Here is a 25,096-nt window from a genome sequence, read left to right as displayed (position 1 = left end):
CAAACAAATCAAAACTGACTAGAAAGTCACCTGTGGCTAAACGATGACTTACTGAATCAGTGCCGACTGCCATGTCAGTTGGAGAAACAAACAAGAGTGAGAGATTTGTTTTTTACAAAGTGGGACAAGAAAAGAGAGTTCCGGTGTAGTACATTTTATAAATAAAAAGCCGACAAAATCAAACTTACAATTGAGTGCACTGAAATAACTAAATATTATTATAAACAAAACAATTCCATTGACCAAATGACTAAGACTAATTTACAAGTCAAAACACAAAGACTACCTCACAAAATTCACACTAATTGAAAAATACTGGTTGGATAAATTAGCTGAATCCAAAATCTTCTTCACCGTACTCATACATGAAACACAGAATCAGGACATTCCTTCGATCTAATACCTAGACTGTCCCAGGAGAGACTAACGTGAACCTCCAACTATTACAACAAAAGCTGCTTTGTGCAGCACAAACCAGAGCTAACAGTCTACCTAAAGACAAAATGCCACGATAGTTTGTGCGTCCGTAAGTGTTTGTTATTTCCGGGCATGTATTATTAGGACTCGGTGATCAACCCAAGGACTCCAGGGAGGGAGGTGTATTTCTGCACACACATGCATTTCTCCTCTAATTGTTGCTCCTCAACGTACAAACCTGCCACTTCTACGAGTGTGTATCTTTACAGGGAGGGGAGAAGAGAAGAGCGTTTTTCTCTGCCAGCTCTGTCAGCAGGTGAGCAGGCCTGAAGGGAGAAAAGAAAGAAATCGCCAAAGCATGCAAATTGCAACTCCAAGGAAAGAATCAATTAGATGCCCAGTAGCTAGAGCTGGGAAGGTGTGGGGGGGTGGGGGTGGGGGGGCAGCAAGGGGCAGGAGTTCATGTGGAGAGACTGTGCACAGCCAGTTTGATCTCCTTGGGGAGATTGTGTAACTCCAGTGTGTAACTCCAGATCCACTTGGTTGCAGACCTTACACCGAGGTTTCAACTACACGTCGCTGTTATTTCTACTGCAGTTATATTCATGTGATATCCAGTTCAACCATATTCCTCATTAGTCTTTTCAGTGATGCTCTGAGCTCACAGCATGTTATTAGCGGGTGTTGTTTCCGCACATGCGTTGTGAATATCCACTTAGTCTTTTCAGTGATGCTCTGAGCTCGCAGCATGTTATTAGCGCGTGTTGTTTCTGCACGTGGATATTCATGATGCATGTGCAGACCCTTGATCTGACTGTGCGTTTCTTTCTTTTTGTCTCTTCTTCTCGTAGGCACATGATGCACAGCATCGCAGAAGAAGCTTGATCCTGATTGGAGACAGTGCTGGTCTGTGCCTCCTTCCCTCTCCTCGCTGCTCCCACCCTCAACCCAGCCATGACAGCCCTCACCAGAACATGGACCTCCTTTTTTGTATGCTGCTTTCTGTCAAGTCTGGTGGTCTCTGTGACGTCACAAACGGTGGTGCAGGCCCCACAGAGCCACAGCGCTGGCTCACAGGTGATCACAATGTCCCTGCAGGACGAGGAGTACGCCTCCTTTCGCTCCGAGAACCCCGAGTGGACATTCAACCACCTGGCGGTGGACTATCGCAACGGCAACGTTTATTTAGGTGCCGTCAATCGCATATATAAACTCTCCCCGAGCTTGGAGGTCCAGGTCTCACACGAGACGGGCCCAGACGAAGACAACCGTAAGTGCTACCCACCTCGTATTGTCCAGCCTTGCAGTGAGCCGCTGACGCTCACCAACAATGTCAACAAGATGCTCCTGATGGACTACCGGGAGAACCGGCTGCTGGCGTGCGGCAGCCTCTACCAGGGCATCTGCAAACTTCTGCGTCTAGATGACCTCTTCAAACTAGGAGAACCCTTCCACAAGAAGGAGCACTACCTCTCCGGTGTCAATGAGAGTGGATCGGTGTTTGGCGTCATTGTTTCCTACGGCAATGCCTCTCCGGACATGCTGTTTGTAGCCACGGCAGTGGACGGCAAGCCAGAGTACTTCCCCACCATCTCAAGTCGTAAACTGGCCAGAAACTCAGAGGAGGATGGCATGTTTGCTTATGTCTTCCATGACGAGTTCGTGGCCTCTATGATCAAAATCCCCTCAGACACCTTTACTGTCATCCCTGACTTTGACATTTACTACATTTACGGCTTTGCCAGTGGGAACTTTGTCTACTTTCTGACTTTACAGCCCGAAATGGGGGGTGGGCCGACGACTGGCTCCTCATCCACTGGTCGGGAGCAGGTTTATACTTCCAAGATAGTCCGTCTTTGTAAGGCCGACACCGCCTTTAACTCCTACGTGGAGGTGCCCATCGGGTGCATCAGCGGCAATGTGGAGTACAGATTACTCGAGGCAGCCTACCTGTCCAAAGCAGGTGCCATCCTGGCGCGTTCGCTGGACGTAGCACCCGATGACGACGTGTTGTTCGCTGTGTTCTCCAAAGGACAGAAGCGACGTCCGCAACAAGCCTCCCAAGACTCGGCCCTCTGCGTGTTCTCTCTGAGGAAGATCAACGAGAAAATTAAGGAGCGACTGCAGTCCTGCTACAAGGGTGAAGGCACGCTGGACCTGGCTTGGCTAAAAGTCAAAGATATCCCCTGCAGCAGCGCGGTGAGTACTACTGCGACACACACAAATACATTTTTGCCTCAGTGCAGAATCATTCATTTTGTAATCCTTTAAATTGGACCTTTGAATAAAAGAAAAAAAGTGACATAGTGACATATTGAGATAACACACTAAACATCTATATCTGACAATTTGAGACAAAATATAACAAAAGCCACACAGCACTTTGAACTGCAGTTAATTATTAAACCATTGCCTCTCAGTCCGACTGTGCCAAGTTTCTTTAGCCAAGGGCACATGGGCATGTAGATTTTCTGAAGTCCCTAACCTAATCGTTAAGAGACAGCTCCTTGATCCAGTGATACACAGCACCCCATACCCTCACCCCCCCCTTTTTTTATTGCGGTGTATTGTAACGAGGCTGTGTCTTTTGCCTTCAACTGTACAAATTGTGTTCATAATAATGTCAAGTCCATTAGCCAGTGAGCAGTGGGAGAAAATGTGTAATAAGTAATTTAGCAACACAAATAAACACAATTATTTCTCATTGTTTTCCTAATTTCTAAACGAGGCACCCAGCAAGTTTGCACCTCTGGAGTAAAATCACTCTCGAAGGTTTTACCCCTTGTTAATATAATGAGGTTGGCTGCACTGTGGGGGGTTTCACCAGCTCTGTTCTGGGATTTTTTTTCACATTCCATTCCGTAACGATGAGATGTTAACAGCCACCACCTTATTTTATCAAACTGTTTTAACAATGCAGCCAAATTAGCATAATTTTATTCTTCATATGAATTCTTTTCTCATATGCTATTTTTTAGCAATTTAGCTCTTTGGTTTTCTCACTTTATGCACTTCAAAAACAAGGTTAAATCAAGTAATAGATGTTAATACCATCCTTTTACGCATTCACAGCTATTTCACGCATATTTCAGCTATTTTCATTTCTTTTGGCTTGGATTAAAACATTTATTGCAACCTGTTAATGTCAATGAAGGGAAAATAACCTTTAGCTCTCTATAATATATCTCAATGTAGTTTCATATTCTGAAAATATATACTCACAGCAGGTGTTTGATAACTTAGTCAAAGGTCATATTTCAGAAACATAAATCTGATCCTCTATAATTTTTCTGACCAGTGCGACGTTCTCCGAAGACACTGTGAAATTGACCCTCTCTCATGTTTGGTCCTGAATCACTGTGTTTATCTATTAATCTATCTCTGGCTCTGCACACGTGCCGAGGCACTTTTGTCTGCTGCTCAAGGGCCTGATAAATCATGCCTGGGGTGGAAAGTGTCGTCGGGGAAAGGAAGTGTGAGAGGGGAGCACGCGGGGGTTAGTGCTGAGGGATGATGCCATTTCAGCGCCAGCCACAGTATCAGCGGCACGAGTGCATAAATTAGACACCGCTGTACAGGTGACAGTGGACTCTGCAGGAGACAGATGAGTTCTGACCCACATACACACATCTGCATACACACACACGCACACCCGTGCCTTCACCGCGGCTGTAGAAGTGACTTGTGTGGAGATTGAGACTGTACTATTTTTAAAGTCAGAAATAGGGTTTTTAGATCAAGTAGAATAATTATGGTAGTCAACACCTCGTCTCCGGAAGAAAGAGCGTCTAGTGTCGTAGTCCGACAGGTACAAGTCCAAGTCGCCCATAACAAAGTCACACAGTCACGAAGAGGAGGTGGAAGTCAAGTCAACCATCAGGGTTTGAAGTCCAGGATTATTTACCGTCAAGCTCTAAATGACCCAATACTAAATCAAGTTCATAATATCCTGGCAGATAATAATACTCTAGACTGGATATGAATACATGACACTAAATATAAACACATTTGACTAAATATAAATGAATTAGACTAGATATAATTACGCTGGACTAGACATAAGATGACCACAGTAGACATGATATGAATGCACTATACTAGATATAAATACACCAGACTAGACAAAGATAAACTCAACTAGACATTAGTACACTAGACTGATATAAATATGCTGCAGTAGTTGTGAATAAATACACTAGAGTCTAAATAACCAAGTTCAGAATCATGGTCCAATCAAAAAACTATGCACTCGGACTATGACAAAACAAGTCACCTATGTACTGTAACATGTTCACATATACAGTATATTTAATTTGGTAAAACATTAGATACCACAACATAATTATATTAATTAATAAAATTATCAGAGGCTACTAGCTTTAAGTTTATGTATCAATATTTTACAATAATAATAGGAATGTTCTAGAAAGTACTGCATGTGTGAGTTTTTTTTTTTTTTTTTTTTGCCTGCCTGGTTGTAACCCACGATGGAGTCATTTCTCACTATATTTTAAAATATGAATAACCACAGTGTCTCCCACATCCACAGGAACACTCTTTAAAGTCACTGTTCACATCTGCCGCACGTTGAGCTTCTTTAAGATGTGAGCTAACAGAGGGATAATCCTGACTCTCCCAACATGGATACTGAGGGAATCATAAAGTCTGACTCCGACTTTTTTTCCTTTAGAAAAGACACACACACACACACACATATATTTCTTTTTTAAGCTCTTTGGCGCAGTTTCCGTATCCTTCCGTCTACCTTTTGTTATGGACCGAACTTTCAAGATTAGAGGAGGCCTTGTACAAGACTGTGACCGTTCGTCTAATCGTTCTCTGTCTCTCCTGCTTCTCTTTTTTTCCATCGTTCTTTCTACCTTTTCAAACGCTGTCGCAGTTTTGAACATGATGTGTTTTTCCTCCAATTAGAGAGAGGATGAACAGCTTCCAGGCTCATTAGAGTAGCCTGTCTGTGCAGCCCACTGCTCTCTCTCTGTCTCTGTCTCTCTCTCACACACATGGAGACACACACACACACCACACACACACATTGATATGGATGAAACAATTGGACTCAGTGTGGGCACCACATGTTGTTCTCACTATTTCTCTGCTACAATCCTGGATGACAGACTCACTTTCTAAAGCTTTCACTTGTTTGTGTTTCACTGGGCTGAGTCTTTAAAAGAGTGTGTAAGGTGTCGTTAGAAACTATTTTTAATTAGATGTTGGATTGGATTAGACTCTAATCTAATGGTAGAAAAATGATAATGATGATGTAGATAATCTGGCAAAAGATGATCTAATCTTAAAATAATAGGCCATTCAGACTCTGATACCAAAAGAATAGAAGTCTAAGAGATGTTTTTTTATTTTGAAAATATAATGATCCTTCGATGCTCGGTACCTTCACACCGGTCTGTAGTAACGGGTGGTCCTGGCTGACCAGTCCTTGGAACAAAAAAGATTGTGGACTTTTAATTACTTAGGTTAAGAAACTCCGCTGCATGGACTTTACTAAATCTCCCGTGGGCCACACAAAACGGCTTGACGGGCCGCATTTGGCCCCCGGGCCTTGAGTTTGACACTCACAAATGTCACTGGTTGTCCCCGGGCCTTGAGTTTGACATGTATGGATTAGAGTCATTCAATGAGACAAATGTCACTGGTTGCCAAAATATCACACAATTTGAATAAAAATTCAAATAGTTTGAGAGGCCATGAGGAGTACATCGAAAGAACACATTCAGGCCTATGTTTGTACTTTAACGTTTGACATTTTTAACTTTTGTTACTTTCAGCTCTGAGTCACAACTGGGGACGTTGAGATAAAAGTGAAGAGCACATACACAAAGTGACATGATGGCCATGAGGGTAGTGGAAAAGATAGATAGGAAGTGTGTGTGTGAGTGTGTGTGTGTGTGTGTGGGGGGGGTGATGCTCCCCCCTGAACGGCCATGCTTGGTTGAGCTGCATAATGCGTGCTCAACAGTATAAGTCTGCAGAAGGGCCTGCATCCATAGATCATTCTGAGGTGGCATGTGACCTATAAAAAATGCTGCCTTTTTCCTTCATGTGTGTGTGTGTGTCAGAAAACACACACACACACACATACACACACACACATACACACACAGAACATCCAAACAGCAGGATCACAATAAATTCACACTCCACTCTCTCGTCCCTCTGATCCTTGATTCATCGCTCACCGCCCTACTGCTCTTTTCTTTCGCCTGTCCTTCTCTTTGTGTTCTTATATAAAAAGCTCAATCCACTTTTCTCACTCCATTCTCGTCTCCGGATCCTTCTGTCCCTTCGTCCTCCTTTATTCTCCAACACAATGCTTCTCGAAGACACGGGGAGGAAAAAAAAAATGACAAGGTCACCTGTAAGTCCACGATGGGCCGTGACACCCGCCCCCTCCCCCCCCTGCTAATGATCATTAATTACATGTCATTAGCTAACATGCTACGGGCTATTCTTGCACATTTGTCACGTACTATCAGCTCCTGGCTATGAATTCACTTCCATTAATTAGATTATTGGACTTCTCAGTCTCGTCCATGTTTCTTGTCGTCCTTCTCTTCATCATCAGTCACAGCCGCCTCCCAACATCCATGACCGCTTCACCCTCTCATGTTCTGTCCTCCACTTCATTTTTTCCACCATCTTGACTCTTGTTATTTCTCTTGTTTTGTTCTGTGTTTGACCAACCACTGATCAGTATCATCTTCTTAACCCCCCCCCCTCCCCCCGCTCCTTCTGTTCCCGATTGTTAAGCCCTAATCAGAGGCTGCTTGTTGCTGCTGCTGACGATGGTGATGAGTCAGTCTCGGCCACATCCTCAGGAAGGGAAAGGCTAGTGGACTCATTAAGAACATTCAGACTTTCCTCCCACCACCTCCTCCTCCTCCACCTCGCTCCTCCCGATTCACCCCACTCCATCCACATATCCGATATCCAGGCTCACTAATTAAATCTCCATTCGTGATAGCACTTGCTAAAGGTCAGAATCCATCACAATATCATTATTCTGTGATTAAACATGGCTCCTCTTCCCGTCTTCAGACTTTGGCTGAAAACACCGACAGAAGAACGTGCTTCTATTTCTCTTCTGGTTAATCCTGTCTTGTCATTGAGTTCTGGCTGAAATGTGTTGGCTCAACAGCCGTATCTGCAGCACATGCTGTGGAACGTATGTACAGGCCGTTACTGTGACAGAGTAAAAGGTTAATGATCTTTGCTTGTGAACATGTTCTAGTCCTGATAATAACTCTTTCACCTGTGTGCTCTAATTCACTCACCCAGTTCACAGGAGGAGCTCAAGTCTTAGGCCCAAAAATAAATAACCAACTCCACACACACAAAATAGTTTAGAAAATTACGTTGTCAATAATTATACACATTCTTATACCTGTCGTTTGGTAATGCTGGTGCGTACTGTCAGCAGCTCGTCTTACGTAAGAATAATTATTGTTTGTGTTGCTATGTTATTGAGGGTGAAAAAGTAAGAATTGTTGGTTGAAGTTAGTACAGGAAGTTTAGAGAGAGATGGAAAACAAGGATGGGGTGGAGCAGTTTGGTGGAGCGGTGGAGTTTAGGGAAGATTCGTGAAGAAAACAGGACAGTAAGAGTTTGATTGCGAAGTAAACAGCTGATTGTCTCGGGCAACCTCTAAAGGAAGAAGTTGGGAAAATATAATAGTTATAAAAGTTATTTAGTGACTTTAGGGCTAATACGTACCATGGAGCACTGACCAATTAGTGCTGTGTCTTTATATTTGGGAGTTTGTTCTCCTACACTTTCGCCATGTTGGTTATTGTCTGAAAAACAGAAATGAACCACTGGACTCATCACTACCCCCTTGTGGATTTATTGCTTAGCAACCATGCCAAATGTAAGGCACACACAAGGGAGCAGTGATTTTCAAAAGGTACGTAGCTGTTTACGTAACAAGAGCGTAAATTAGAGATAAAATATGACAATTCCAGAGTCATGGAGGGATAAGCTTTAAGTTACGTCTCAGTTACTTTTGTTAACGATCTTAATAATAAAGAAGTTCAAGCTGGAGCGGGCAAAATAATGAGCGCGTGTGTGTAAAATGATTAGACTTGTGTTGTGATACTTCTGTCAGTGGATTGAAATGCAATACCACTCAGCTGTCGAGCGCTGCCTGAAACATATCCAGACAGTTGAATCAACAGCTCTCTGAGACAGCATCATTAAATATAAAAGGACCTCGTGTTGCACTGGATTGCGATGGCTGAGCTAAATATACCTGATCAACAGCCTGCAGTGGAGCAGGTAGCACAGGTGGGCTTGGTTTTCTCTGTTGAATTTGTCATAGGATTTAGTCAGAAAATGGACTGGTGACGCCGAGTAATCTTCCCAGAGCGAGTGATAATAAAAAGCGCTGCTGGTGAAGTGAATAAAATGGATTAGCAAAGTGATCTGACACATCTTTTCATTTTATAATATGAAGCACCGTTTCCAGTTGTGAGTCTGCGGCGCCAATCCTCACATCCTCGCAGTCTCTCCTGGCTCTGGTTTAGCGATGTCTCTGTTTCTTTCCAAAATCACAGCAGTGTTTTGTTTGTTCCTGATTTGATAGTAATTTTTTTTTCTTTCCCCAACCACTGTTTACGGTGTGTCGTAGCTGCGCTGCTAACAGTTGGCAGGTGCAGGCATCCGCAAACATGAGTTTGAAAAATCACAACACAGGCTTATTAGAGCCTGTCTTGTCACATCGAGCTGACAGAACTCGCACAGGAAATTTAGCTCTGCTTCAGTGCACACTGAGTGAAAAAAAAAACCAAACAACTTGTGCAGGTCTAGGCATTCTTATCCAAATCAGTAACACTTTTTAAATTGAAAGTGACTTTGAACACCTGCTAAATGATGCAGAGGTTTCAAACTAGCAACCCACTTGTCATATGTGTCCCACCAGAGTCTACAGCAAATACACTACTTACCCTCATCATATCCATGTATGTGCTTTGACAGCCTATTTTCAATGTTTGAGGTGAATGAGGATTATCCTTTTTAAATGTTCACTTCTCTAAAGAAGATGAAATTATTTTCTGTATCAAATCCAATTCCCTGAAAACTACAGTGAATTTCTGGTTCTTGGCAGAGTCACACTCCAGACCACCAGACCACTGGCTGCCCGGTCTGTACTGTGTCAGTATCAGCTGTCTGTCTGTTACAGTGGTAGCTGAGGTCTGGCAACAAGTGATAGTCCTAAAAGACTTCCTTTGTCCACTGTTGATGTTTTTACCCCCAAAGAACTTAGAGTTCTTAGAGTTAGAGTTACAACCTCTGTTTTAGATACTTTTGATATCAATAGAACAGTCAACAACAGTTGTCTGTATGTGTTTCTATCTGTTATTAAATGTATTGACTCCACTGCATATCCTCAATATCGTTTATCATCATCCTTTTGAACGATGTGTATTTTCATCTACGATGATTTTACAAACCCTTATGATTTGGCTAATATATATATATACTGTGATCCCTTGCTATAACGCGGTTTACTTTTCACGGTTTCGCTACTTCACGGATTTGCATCGTGCATTGTGTTCTGCATTCTGATTGGCTAAAAAGTCACTCCGCTTCTTCTCTACCTGTGCGCCAATAACGTTGCGGTTTAATATGTACACGTACGTAAAACAGCTTGCCAAATTGACATTACGTACGTGCAAATTCTCTTGCAATTTCGAGTTTATCAAACCCCATAATGTCGACAAAACGCTCTGGACCGGCAAAAGTACCTGCGGTAGGGACCAAAAGGCAGCGGAAGATGCTGTCTATCGGTGATAAAGTAAAACTATTGGACATGCTAAATGAAGGTAAAAGCTATGCGGCTGTAGGTCGGCATTATGGAATTAATGAATCTTCCGTTCGTTCCATAAAGAAGGAAGAAAAAAACATAAGGAAGACAGCAGCAATAAGTTTTAATAAGGATTCAAAAAGGGTTGCAACTGCCCGCAACAAGACCAGGTAATTTGTATTTTTTTCATAATCATTTTTAATTTTCTCCCGTTCACGGTGGGCGGTGCTAATCTCCGCAATTTGAAGCCTTCTGTTCACGTTGATGATTAAAATTATTATTTGACAGTACATTACAGAAGTTATTTGTTGAAACGTTTCTAAAGTACTTTTATTTTACTTTATTTGTGAAACAAATGGTTGAGACTGTAAAATGGTTTGTTCGTTCTTTCTCTTCTTTTTCTGAGTATTTAATTGTAAAAAAAATAAAGATTTCTACTTCACGGATTTTGCCTATCACGGGTTCTTTTTGGAACGTAACCCCCGCGAAAAACAAGGGTTTACTGTATTATATATCTCCAATCAGCAGTGCTTTTCTGTCTGTAAGTCTACTTTAGCAGCCGGTCTTATCTCGTGCCGCCGTCTCCTCATTTCAACTCTACTTATCCTGTTAGTGCCCTGGAATGGGAATCTGGAAGTGAAAGATTCTCTTGACGGTTCAACTGGGTTTGGGTTTGGAGAGTGTCCAAAACAGAGTTGTTTTTGTGTGAAGTGAGGTAGAAATATCATTTACAGAATCATTACACAGCATCCAGGAGGTTGTGATGAGATGCTGTTAGGGCTGAATAACAAAAGGAGAAAACCACATCCAGAGAAGAGGGATGGCAGATCATATTATTGGCAGAGTGTGTGTGTTTTTTTAAAGTGAGGCAGGAACAGAACGGTGCATTGAACATCGTATCTGTGTGTGTGTGAAAAGTGATGTTGTGTTCTGTCATTCGTGGCTCCTGAGATTGAAGGCACCATGGGTCACTAGTCACATAGACTATCTAGCCACAGCATTCACACACACACACACGTAGGCGTCATTTTAACGTCCAGTTCAGAGATGATGTAACAAAGACATAACAAAGTCATGTTCTTGAGTCCTGTTTCTGGTAGTATTTTTCTAACCAAAAATCGTTCCATTAATTGGATCGATCCTAATGTTTCCCGGAGTAAAAGAGACCAGATCTTGAAATGTAATCACCCATCATTTAGCTATTGTTACTCCTCTATGCTAATAACAAAAAATCGTTCCATTAATTGGATCGATCTTAATGTTTCCCGGAGTAAAAGAGAGCAGATCTTGAAATGTAATCAGCCATCATTTAGCTATTGTTACACCTCTATGCTAATAACGTCACATAACGTGTTAAGACAAAGAATGCATGACCAGATATTCATCACCTCAGAGGTCTAATTCGTCGACCTCTTCGTCGTTTCCTTGTTCCACATCACACACTAATCCGAGATACATAACCATGAAAATGATTTACTACAGAATACAGCTGATTAAATCAGGATGCATTTACATGATTGTCAACCACAGTCTCCTGCATATTGCATCATACAGTACAGTACAGTAAAAGCTAATCAATACTGTAGTGTGTCGGTGAGCGCTGCACTGACGGTACACTGACTCACCCTCACTGGAGCAGTCACAGCCAGTCTTCTACAGTAGTGAAACTGAATGTGGACATGGTTTTTGCAGGGCTGCCAATCATCCTGGCAGGACAGCCCTTCAGCTCAGCAGGGCTTCAGAAAAACACCTCAAATTATATATTTAAAAAAGAAAATCACATTTTTCCTTTTCATTTTACCGTTACTTTTACAGTGTGGCTTTTTAAAGCTGTGGTTTCTGGGTAACTATTTACAGCTCCAGTAAAAGATTTTAAAAGACGTCCCATAATATAAAAAAAAATGTCTGGAATCAGCGCATTAAAATCAGATGGTGGCGGGAAGCCATTCAATCTGACGATGCAGAATAATGTCCACATTAAAGGGAAACAGCTAGAAGTGCGGGAGAATTGACTTTTTTCAGCCTCCCACGATCGAGCAGCCACATAAAGCTCAATGTCTCCGCGCTTTAATGTGTGTCGTTAACTTTGTGAACTTTTTGGCAACGGTACCGACCCTTAAACACATCGCAGGTCCAGATTAGACCATACATCCTGGATGGTGGGTATCTGTCCACACCGGAGGACCCAAATCACTAACCCTCTGAGCACATGTCCACTGCCCCCTCTCTCCGGACTCTCTTGTATCTGCTGATCCTTCTGCACCGTCCAGAAGAGAGCTCTCTTTGTGCCGGCACTGGCAGGCAGTCAGAGGCAGAGAGATGGATATGGCTGTGACTGACCTGATTCTGCCTCACTGCCTGGCCTTAGTCCAAGAACACAGACTGTGTTTTCCTGTCCCTCTGTCTTCAGGATCTCCTCCCTTACTGTACTGTGGGACTGAGCCAAAAACACCTAACGAGCAGAGTTACGGTTGGAGTTTGTAGATTATTCTTCAAGAAGCTGTTTAGACACTGAGCTCATGCAGGAGTCGTCCGCTTTTTAACCTCTGACTCAGCAGTGAATGCTACTTAAAGAACAAGTCAGTACAAGCTTCGCTGAGAAAAGAGTTTTGGACCAACAGGTCATCTGATAGCTGTGTGCTGACCTGAGTGTGGTCTTCTGAGAACGGTCAAGAGTCGGAGCAGCTCAAACACTTCATCTCTGCCTCCGAGCCTTGTTTTCTTAACTGATGCATATCTCTGACGGTTCCTGATCCTCATGGGTTTGACACTAAGACATAACAAACCCTGATATATCTGAATATTTACATTTAAAAAAGACTCAGACTATTAATTAAAAACATTTACAATACTTCAAGTAAGTTAAATCTAGTAGAATGTTCAATTTTAGGTAAGAAATAAAAAATCAAGATCAGGTCAGAACGAGGCTTTTATTTTGAAAAATTAGTTTTATTTTATTCTCAATAGGCCATGTCAAAAATGGACGTCTGTATATTAAAGCTATGTTATCAGTGTTAACCCAAACACAGGTCTTTGCACACGTTTATAAAAACACAGTCCAGACATCACAGGATCAAAGAAAGTAGTTTGATATAAATCAAAAGGTGAAAATAAAAGTCCATGTTGTAGCAGCAGTATCTGGTTGGTTGACAGTGTCAAGGTGTCGCAGTGCTTTTTTTTTTCGTTCCTCCGCCGTCACTCCTGGAATCGTCAGTGTCATGTTTTGGTATAATGAAAATGTGTCTTTTTGGCTTAAAGCACTGACAGACAGAAGGTGTATGAATTTCATTAGACTGTGGAATACAGGACAGGAACACTGGCTGTGAGTGACAGCAGACAGGGAACCAGCATGTCAGTGGAATGAACACACACACACACACACACACACATATATATACACGTTGTGATTGGGATTTTTTTTTTAAATTCAAAAATGTGAAACTAGAGGAAGTAGCTGGGAGGAAGAGGAAGTAGTTTTATTATTTTTTATTCTGTTCCTTATGTATTTTACTCATATGGTTAACAATAAAGAATAATATATTCTGAATATTTAATCATGAAATATATTCCTTATCTTGCTTTTTGATTGTTTGAGTAAAACAATGACATTTCACCTCTGACCGTCGCTCTCATCAGCGTCCCATCAGTCCAACACTGAGCTAACACAGGACATGTAGGACAGAGTGCACCCCCGACAGCATCCCGATCTGAAAAGGTCAGGATGAGAAACAAGTGGAGGCGGGGGTGAGGGGCTGGTTGAAAAAGTGCATGGGAAAAAAAAAAGAAAAAAAATTCTTCTCTCGTCTGCCACCACTCACCTGTCGTCTCTGTTTACGCCACGCCGTGTTGTTAGCCATCATCTCTCAATTCATGCGCTGTCCCTATGTGTCCTCGTCTTTTACCCTCAAACCACAGGACACAATCAAATTTGAGTCTCCTCTATTGATCACTGATACCACTCCTCATAAACCCCTGTTATTGCCTGGAGCTTGTTGTGGCCAAGGGCAGCCGTCTTCCATTTGTCTAATGAAAGCAGAGCCCATATTTCCTCCCGTGGCTCAGTCTGAGGCTTCTGATGATAATGATGGCCCTGTAGTGAAAGGTTGTGAGGAGTCGCTAGGTGCTCAGAGGATTGATTGATTGGGTCTGGGAGGTGCATTTCCAGGAAGAGTAATGGAAAATAAGACATCTGCTAAAAGACCCTCTGCCCCTGTGCCTCAAAAAGCTCAATAAAAGCCAGGCTTTTATCAATCTGTGTTGATTCCGTTCCTGACAAGCAGGTTTGTTTCCTTTCACTGACAATTTCACGCAATAACAGACGTGTTTTAAAGATCAGGATGTAAGTGAGCAGCGTTTTTATTCTTGTGCAGGCACAGAGGCATTGATGTTTATCTGTTCACTAAAAACTGCCTCTGTTTATGTCCCAAACTCTGCCTCTCACCCAGCCCTACACCTAAAACAATGACCAGTCACAGGCGTCATTATTTTCTTATCAAAACCCACAAGTCTACAAGCACTGGGCAGGAGCCAGATGAAAACCCATGCATGCAAAACAAAAAATGTAACGTCAGGCACAAAACATGAAACACAGCCGTCTGTATATAATCAGAAAATCACAGCAGCGTGTCCTCAGAGAAAGCAGAACAGATGAAGTGCCATCAGTGCGACTGGCGCTCCCGACGTTTAAATGCCCAGCCCTGATTTGCCTGAGAGCAGTGGAGGATGTAGCACTTTTCTTCACAGTTCACTTTGAATCATTTCGCAGTAAATATCTTGCGGCACCGGCGTTGCTGCAGTGGGTGGACAGTGGGGAATTGTGCCTGACAGAGCGGCCTCTGGTGCAGTCACACAGCCAGAGCTCCGACTGCAGTCTTCCTCTGTCTTACTTTCTTTTACTGCAACGTCTGACATGGGCATCAGCAGGTGCACAGCCGCATATAAATGGCTTGCAAATCCTCCCTTTTCTCACCTTTGCTCACCTCTGTACAAATCCCTAGCTCGATGAAATTCTCTCTGACTGGACGTTGATTACAGTTTTTTTTTTTATAAATCTGAAAAACGCCACAGGGTCAGAGCTTTCTTTCTCTGGACTGGAGAACGAAAGCAACTACTAACTTTTACATGGACTACAGCTCTGCCATATTTACACAGTTTTCTGTGTTCACAAAAAATAGTTGGGAGAAAAAAAAAGAGGACCCCCCCCCCCCCCCCCCCCAAAAAAAAAAAAAAAAAAACTTGTCTGCAAACTTGATTGGACGATGCCTGTGAGTGTCAAACCCTGAACCCTTACAAATGTTTAAAACATTACGTCCTTGTGGACATTGAAAATTCCCACGGAGATTCAGTTGTGTCCACTCATCCAGGCTGATTTTCCTTGTCTATCAGAAAAATGATTACAAAAATAAAGTATGAAATACTGTCTAATGAACTCTTTTTTTGTATTTTTACTTTGAATTAAAAACGCCTTTTTTTGACACATGTATTGTCCTTGTCTTCACAGCTGTTGACCATCGATGACGACTTCTGCGGCTTGGACATGAACGCACCGCTCGGCGTGTCCGAGATGGTCCGTGGCAGACCGCTCATCTCCGACGCCGTGGACAAAATGACCTCCGTCATCGCCTACGTCTACAAGAACCACTCCCTCGTCTTCGTGGGCACCAAAAATGGCCGAGTTAAGAAGGTAAGGGAAAAAAATACAAAATGAACAGGATGAATGCGACAGAGATTTGGTTTCTCTCTCTGTGTGTGTGTGTGTGTGTGTGTGTGTGTATGTGAATGTGGAGCGGAGGCTGGGAATTGGGGACTGGTGGTTTGGAGGAAGGACATTGGTCGTGAGACAGATTGACTTTCAGGCAAATCAGCTGAGTTGACTGTATTTGTAAAAGGAAGATGGGTCTGTGTGTGTGTGTGTGTGTGTGTGTCTGTATTAAAGGAAGGAAGAGTGAAAGATGCAAGTGTGTGGACAGAATTTAAGAGAGTGTGTGTGTGTGTCTGAGAGGAGGGGGGATCAGGGGAGCCCCAAAGGGGGTTTTATTCCTTCAGTCAAGCCTATCTGGTGTCTCTCAACATCCTCCTTATCCACTGCACCATATATCAGGCCGACAGTCGTGCAGCACACACACACACACACACACACACACACACAGTAGCAGGAGTATCCACTGTACTTTTCGCTTTGGACTTGAATAAAAGCCTGCGCCCCGGGGGCAGATTGTAGCAGACATCAGCATGTTGCAGAACTTGCTAGACAGCACAGATCAGCATGTTGCTGCATCGATCGGAGCAACTTTCTTATCCGTTACTGGAGGCAATTTCAGGTATTAGGCCGGGGCAGAGGTCTGCAGCTTTGAACACCTGAGGAAATGAACGTCGTTACCGTTTGACCACAAAATTAAATTCATCAAGAGCTGCATGAAACATAATTAAAATACTAAACAAAATACTGCAGTATTTTTTTTACAGATTTACTTAAAGGCAATAGTTTATCGTTGTTGTAACCCTACAACATTTACATTGCTTCTGTTAGCTGCGTTGTGGTTAGCTTTATTAAACAGGATGTTAGTGTGACAGTGACAGTGATGTTTGTTTTTCTGGTAGCAACAAACTCTGAACTTTGTAAAAGATTTTGTAAAAAAAATATCTGTTAGTCAGTGGTAAATCACTGCAGAAGGTGTATAAATATCTAATAATCCCATTGGTTGATTGGTTGTATTAGTCATCCATGACCCGTAGCAAAGGTCGGAGTGTAAGCCCTGGTTTGATTTATTCAATTAGTTCTGAGTCTGTGCAGGATGTTGACTGTGGTTTTGTTACTTCTGACACTCGGTGACAGACGAGCTCTTAGCTAAACAAGATTTGTCCTCTGTCAAAGCTGGTGCAGCTCTGTTTTGGCTGTTGTCTTTTCCCACTCTGCACCCTCCTCACCCCTCCTCACCGCTCCCTCCTCACCCCTCCCTTCCTCCCTCCCTCCCTCCCTCACATGCAGTCCTTTTCTGGGCTAATGGGATGATGCGCCGCTACAAGGTGTGACAGAAGTGTGGGCAGCCCCCGTGCTTTTTTACCTCCTCTTTACCACAGAGCTTCCAGGATGCAGCTGATGACTGTGACTGAGACAAATTCCAAAGGGAAAGCCAGGTCACTGAGGCTGTAGCCGTAGCTGGACAGAAGCATGAAAGGGGCAGAAGACGCTCCAAAAACCCTGGTCCTACCTACAAATACCATTTCCACAGTAGCTGGTACACTTTCTGCAGACAGAAACTGGTTTAAAAATTGGAATAGAGGCAAAGAAAAGCTAAGATATGAAAATGTGTCCTTCCTAAGAAGATACAAAATTAACATTCAAAGGTTAAGGTTAAAATTTCAAGACATTTTTTTTTCAATTGAGACAACAAATAAATGGTGTATAAAAAGTGAATGCACTAATGAAATTGGGTAAACATTTTTTAAAACAAGTGTGGGAAGTTCCTGAGTCATTCCTCAAAGTTCTTGTAGACAACAAATAAATGGTGTATAAAAAGTCATTCCTCAAAGTTCTCGTCGAGACACCATCTTGGATCATGATTCAGAATCTTTAAAAAAAAAAAAAAATGTTGACCTCGATGGATTTGTCATGATTCAGAATCTTTAAAAAAAAAAATTGTTGACCTCGATGGATTTGCGAGTTTATTGACAGCGTGTGGGAAACTGAGCAGCTCTGGCAGAGGTTGGCTCCGTCATGATGGAATCACATTCATCCCAACCGCTGAAATATGACCAGCATTCATGAGTTTTTACACTGTTGGTTCTTGTTTATTGTTGGCTGCTGCCTGTGATGACTGTTGCTCTTTTATTCTGCACGGGAACAGGGCGGTTTGAGTCAGTGGTTTTCCCTTTGGTACAAGACAATAAACAAGACGTAGGCAGATGTTAGGAACACGGGGAAACACTGCATGTAATCATATTTAATGCCTGCTGCTCGTCTGTGATGATGAGAGTCAGTTAGCACAGAGGAAATTCGGCGAAAACATTACAGGCATCCTTGCTTTGTGAACATTTTTTTTTTTTTTTTTGCTACGGGATGTTAAAATCCATTTCTGTTCCTGCTTATCTTTGTGCGTCTTCTTCTCTCCCCTGGCCTCCCTCCAGTCTCTGCTCTCCAAAACCTCGTACTGGCACTTGAAGAATCCTGTCTGCAGGATTTTGGCACTGTTCTCCATGAATGAAGAAAAGACACGCATGTGGGCAATTTACAGGCAAAGACGGTCCACGACAAGCCGTGATCGATACCTTGTGTCAGCAGAGACGCACACAAGTTGCACACAGCCCCATTACTGCCCCATCCGCCCCTCCCATGTACATACTTCCCCCTCCCCTGTCGTTAGCTGTATACCATTAGATGACATCACTGGCAATAAAACACAACAACAAGACAATAAAAGGTCTGAGACTCAGTCCACCTCCTTCATCAGTGACTTTATAACCCCTCAGCTAATGGATGTTGATTTATATACACTCCTCCACCTTATTTGTTCCAACATCAACCCTCCTGCCCCCCCACCCCCACCCCCTCCCCTCCGTCTCTCAGCTCTTCTCTCACACTCACTCTTTCAATCTTTACAATTTGTTGCTTTTTCCCCCTGGCGTTATTTATGATCCAACACGCTGTCCTGAATAAACATAAGAAATACAGTAAAGAGAGAGTGGGAGGACGTGGACACGTCTGAGTGAACTGACTGTTAGCTTTTTACAGGCCGACGTTTATGACATCATCAAGTAGGACGGGAAGCTGAGTGAATTAGGTTCAATCCGCCTGTGAATATTGGTTTATGTGATTTGGTTTAGAGTAAAACGACCGGCGGGATTTGAGTACATGGTGACGGCAGAGATTAACACGGCTGGATGTAAAGCAGTCAAATCCTGGGCTCTTTAGATCTAATTTGACATATAAACCACTAAATACATAAAAATAAAATATTATATTAACATTATATTGGGAATTACACATTTATATATGTATATATACAGTATATATAAATACATGTAATGTTCATTTTTACCACATAATTTTACTAGTTTGGCATAAACAATAAAATATTCAGTTGTGTATTTTCAAATATTACATTATATAGTACAATTATCCACAATAAATAGTATTATGTTTTATGTTAACTATCTTCATAATTTTGTTGCACTTTTTAAATTTTTTTTGCCAATAACAAACATCATTTATCCAAAGATGAAAGATGATTTTAAAGTAATTCCTTTTTTTTAGGAAGTTCCTCATTGTTGGTCCTTGTTATAACATCACGTTATTGGTTGTGGTGATGATGATGATGATGATGATGGTGATGATGATGATGATGATGGTGATGATCAGTTTGGGAAAAGCCGAAGTGACAGATGTTTAGACCAGTTCGTCTCAGAAACACAGACAAACCTTGAAGCACGTACATTTTTCACTCTCCCCGGTGTTTGATACACATCGTGACCGAGTCACTTTCATCACATTTACTCTACTCTTGGCTCAGCGCAGAATAAAATCCCTACGTCTGAAATGTGTCTAACATGTGAGAAGCTGTGCCGTGTGTAAAACCGTATTAACACAGTTGAAGCGCAGGCTTCTTGTCATGGCCAGACCTGCAGCGCTGTCAAACCAGTAGAATCCTGCCTACTGACAGCTGCAGCCGTCTTCATCCCTTCACTGTTTCTTCTTACATTCCCAACCGTCTGTGTTTCTCTTGTAACCGTCTGTACTGTTTACCACTAACCGCATGGATCTCCTCGTTTCCTTGTTGCTCCTCCTCCTCCTCCTCCTTTTATGAATTTTCAAGCCTGGCCGTCTCCTCCTGCAGTCTGTGGCTCTAAGTGGAATTACAGTAAAAGGTCTAATGGCTACCTGCTGCCATTGTTTTGGTTGGTGTGTGATGGTGGGTTTGTGTGTGCGTGCAGTTGTGTGGAGATGGAACGATTGTGACTGTGAAAGGTTTGAACCATTCACTGCAGGTCAGTGAACAACAGTAGGTCAGGGGGAAACCTGCCACCCCCTCCCCAACCTTCCTACAGGCTCTGGATTAGTTCATGGTCGTCTGGTCACGCTGCACATTAGCATGAGAGCTACACATACGTGCAGGTTAGCCACAGCACACGATTGCATGTGTTTAGATAAGTGCACGCACGCATGCACGGATACTGAATACCTGCGTGCACCCAACAGCTGCTGGACCAGGCTGACGGCCTGGTCTTTGGGGACCAGAGGTGGTGCAGAGGGCCACCCACTGAGGTGCTAATGCATCTCTCCTCTGTCCATCCCGGGGGGGGGGGCTCGAGAGACTGAGCGGCTAGAATGAGACGTACAAACAACAAATACAAACCTTAATATCAGAAAAGTTGGTGCATTTCCAGAGAAGGCAGTTTATACATAAAGATCTGGTGTGGTGGTGTCTCTGAAGCTTTGTCTATCGAGTAAAATAAAAAACAAAAATCAGTGAAAATATATTCAAATGGTTAAATAGGTCATAAAGGGTCAAATGTTTTAAAAGGTTTGTCTGAAATAGTTAGGAACTAGGCAACTGGTCCGGTCTGGTTTCTAGAAGACTTTTCACTTCTCTTCTAAGAAGCGAAACGTCTTGTGGGAACCAGGGCAGTCCAGTTGCCTAGTTCCTCAGTGCTTCAGATATAATGACCTGGATAACCAAGAATCTTCACAGACGTTCCCACTGATTGGTTTTTACACGAAAGAGGTTTGCCCCACTGCCTGATGCTGCCGACCAAAAGGTGATAAGACTAAGATAAGACTTCACGCTGCAGTTTTTAATGCTAAATTATGATTATTTATTTTTTTTGGCTTAAGGGTGTTGTTCACATAATAATTTACACCATGCACAGAAAAAGACATGATGTCACAGCAAAGATCTGACACTTTCACTCCACTCCAGTTGTTTCCACTGACTGTATCACCAAGTCACCTGAGAAGCAACTTACGTCAACAAATAGTTTACTTTGTTCCTTAAATATAATGAATATTTACAAGTAAACGGATCAGCATTTTGTTCAATTGTTATCAGTTACAAATGTCTCTTCAGGGTACTTTATCCATATACTTTATCTGTATATACTACTACTATATACAGTACATAATATAAAGCCGTGTTTCCCAACCCTTTTTGAGTCACGACCCAACGGCAGACCACCAAACAGAAATCTCATAAAAAGTATATGTAATGAAATATAATAATCTTCCAGTTTAAATGACCTCATAATTGACTAAAATCTCAGCCTGTTTAGTTGAAAACAATGCTGATATACTGGCAGGAATTGAAGAAAGACGCTCACAAAGATCTTCTTTAACAGATCTGATTTTTTTTTCAGTTTTCATAACTCTCTGCTGCCACCTAGCAGTATTGAATTGTTCTGCCTATTACTGTTACATATTCTATTCTTTAAATATAGTCATGGTGTAAAACCAGTAAAACCAATATCTTTGTACCATCCTTGTACAATGACAGTAAAGACTATTCTTGTCTGTTCCGTCTGTTCTGTTCCGACGACTCGTCGGTGTTAAAGGTAGGACCTCCGTCTCCACCTGGACACACATTTAAATGACAGAGGTGGAGACGACAGAGAGCGAATGTTACATTTGTAAGGCTGTAGCCTTTTAACTGAACAGATGAGAATGCAGAGAGACAGGACGGCAGCGGTGTCATTTCAGGTTATCAGGTTAAATGGCATCAGCGGGTCAGTTCCACTGCTGAATGGTTAATGTTTGTTGTTGTGAAGGGAAAAGGTCAGACTTTCACTTTTGACTCCGCCTTTCATCCAATTCACCGCACGTTTGTTTGCCGTGGTCCGGTCTCTTTCCGACTGTTCCATTATTCAGCTACAGTTGTCTTTGCCGCTCCCTCTGCTGCTCCCTGTCTGCTGCTGTCTTCAATCAGACACATAACATTTATCTGTCAGTTGATTTTTTTGTTTTTGTCTCACAATTTTGTTTTCCCTTCTTCACCTCTTTGCCATCTACCCATCCTAAACCCTGCAGTAACTGAGAACACAAATACCAATACTTTAGAGCAGTGATTCTCAAACTGTGGTACGCATACCACCGGCGGTACGCCCCCTAGTGGTATGCAGGGAGAATTCATATTTTTACATTTCCATTTCCAATTGAATAAATCTGAAACATACCATGGACAATGAATCCAACATATAAACATAGACATCTTTATAAACATAAAGTACGCATTTATCTTGATTTTTTTCAATTCATATTCAACGTGTATCAAAGAACACCAAGATGTAAGTACTGCATGGTCACACAGTCGGTGAGTGAGAAGTATCGCTGCTGACGAGTTCCATATGTTTTGTGGGCAAACTGTGCATTTCCAATTGATTTCTCTCTCTCTCTCTGTGTGTGTGTGTCTGTGTGTGTGTGTGTGTGTGTTTGTGTGTGTATGCCTGTCTGCCTACAATGGGGTGTTAGGTCCAGATGCAGATTACTGAAACGGTCTGAACAGAGTGTGAGCCGTGGTCAGTGGAGCAGAGGATTAACTGCTTAGAGCTAATGATGAAATATGCTTCAGGACAGACAGGCGTTGTGTGTGCATGTGTGGGATGTGTGTGTTTGAGAGAGAGAGAGAGAGAGAGAGAAAGAGAGAGAGTATTTTTTTGTCAAGACACCCATCCTGTCATCAATCAAGCAATGCTAATCACAAACTATGGAGCCTTGGTACAGTATTTTTTGTGTGTGTTTAAACTAATATAAAAAGTGTAAAATGAGGAACTATGTATCAAATATAATTGAATTGCGAATAGTGAAATAAGTTTCTTGCAGTATTAATAATTTAAGAAAATATATATTATTATTGCATTTCTGCAAATCCGTGCTGCAAACCAAGAGTCTTAATGAGAAGTGAAGTCTAGTAATGGGAAAAGAATCAAGAGTTAAGAGCTGCCAACATTAAAAAAAAAAGAAAATAATCCTCTGTCTGTAGCCAGGGAGTCTGACTCCACAGCAGGCAGATCCTATGCTGTACTTAATGAAGTCGAAGTCTTATCATCTACTTGTAGAAGGATATGGACAGATGAAAAAAAAAAAAGAGATGAAACTGATGTGCAGCTGAAAAAGTCCAAGAAGATAATGAGAAGGATAGCAGGGTCAGATGGAGAGACAGGCTGAGGCAACACTGCTGAAGGGCAAAGGTGGAGAGGAAGACAGTGGAGGGAGACGGAGGAGAGGAAAAAAAACCAAACAATGTCTTTTCTGATATAGTCGTACAGGAGAGTCACGTGGTGACAGAGAGAGAGAGAGAGAAGAACAGCCGGTCGACACTCTGACTTTGTGATTCAACAAATTCACAAAGTGTCCTGATACGCCGGGTCACATTGCCTGTTCAGGTGTGTTTGTACTCCAGCGTATGCAGAAATAACCATGCACCTCACCTGAAACGTGTCAGGCGTGTATTTTTAGACGACACTGCTGCAGCTCGGCCCGATCCCTCCTGTTTCCAGGGCTGCTTTATAATTGATGAACCGCCAGGGGCTGAGCAGGGCAGCGGTTCACGTACACGAGCACAAACACATGCACTCCTCAAACGCTGTTTGACACAACGTTTGCAGCTACATGCACACACCAAAACTCCGACGCACCTGATTGCTTGACGCTCCTGCTGCGTGGCTGCGGCCTGTCACAGAGGTTGAGCCTCCAGCTCTGACTCTCCCCCCGGTAGGAGCAGAGATTTAAATGCTTCAAACTGCTCTTTACTTTACTTCCGACTCCGCTGATTAGGACTGAGCTAATCAGTCCTAGTGAGTGAGTCAAATTAAAAGTACTTCAAAATGTCAACTTGAAGTTCTGCTGCTGGATATTTATTTTAAATCGAATTAGCATCGAAACACGGGACTAAGTATATTTCATTCTCGATCTAGATTTTTTTTCTGGCTGGATGAGAACACTTTAGATGTGAGCGTCGCAGAGAGGCTGAAAGAGTGACCAAGGTTTGAACTGACAAGAAAGACTGATGGGTAAAGGCTGTAAAGATGGAGAGAATGTCAAGAAAAGGGTAACGTGAAAGAGGTCTGATGGGAGGAGAGGGTGAGAGTGGTGAAATAGAGTTTGATGTTCATTTCACTCTCGTGATTCTGCACCTTTTGAGCAGAGCGCCGCGGCATGTGGCAGCTTATTGAGCTGTGAGCGATTGGAGTGGCTTTTCTCTCCGACGTGTGTATGTGCAGTGGAAAGGCCAAGCCTTTCAGCACCATGTACACAATGCACAAGTCGCAAAGAGGAAAAATAACTAACCCTCCAGTCTGTTCTGGAGCGTTTTGAACTGTGGCTGACACCGACGTGCGGGTTAAGACGAGGTTAGGTGCCGAGAAAGACGGGTCAAGAGGCGGTGACACCGACAAATCAAAAGGCTGACAAGGGTTTTTAATCTTGGGCTTTGATCACGACTCTTAACAGTCTTAAGGTGCGCGTATCATTTCAGCAGAACGTCTGCTCCAACAGGGGCCCAGAGGTGGAGTAGACTTTATTTAGTAAATTCATGACGTGATGTTTTTACATTTCTGGGATAAAAGACTTGACTACTAACGATGATCTGGCAACCCTTCAATAACAGAGGTTTATCATGTGACCTGTACAAGCGTGTCATTGTTTTAACTGCTGTAGTCATGTTACAAAAATATGTAGAATTATACAGAGAATCCTAGTTCTTTTTCCTTAAGCTTTGATACCACAGGTGAAAAAACACTAAAACGTTCACAGATGACTTTGGTAGAAGAGGACAGTGACACTATGTTGTTTGGTCAGAAACAGGCTGAGAAGTACGCCTGACACCTGAAATTGGTGTTTACACAATTTCTTTA

General features: G+C 42.5%; 1 protein-coding gene across 1 annotated transcript in view; it reads left to right on the top strand.

Moving 5' to 3' along the window:
* The window catches only part of plxna4 (plexin A4), a 208,526-nt gene that overhangs the window by 24,026 nt on the left and 159,404 nt on the right, over positions 1-25,096 (top strand). Inside the window, exons 2-3 of the mRNA XM_008315637.3 lie at positions 1,269-2,616; positions 15,756-15,938. Coding sequence (XP_008313859.1) covers positions 1,372-2,616; positions 15,756-15,938 — 1,428 coding nt within the window. The 5' untranslated portion in view covers positions 1,269-1,371. The remainder of the gene's footprint in view (positions 1-1,268; positions 2,617-15,755; positions 15,939-25,096) is intronic.

The sequence above is a fragment of the Cynoglossus semilaevis genome, chromosome 8, assembly GCF_000523025.1.
Source record: "Cynoglossus semilaevis isolate Cse_v1.0 chromosome 8, Cse_v1.0, whole genome shotgun sequence".
Lineage (NCBI taxonomy): Eukaryota > Metazoa > Chordata > Actinopteri > Pleuronectiformes > Cynoglossidae > Cynoglossus > Cynoglossus semilaevis.
This window is presented reverse-complemented; position numbering and strand designations above follow the sequence as displayed.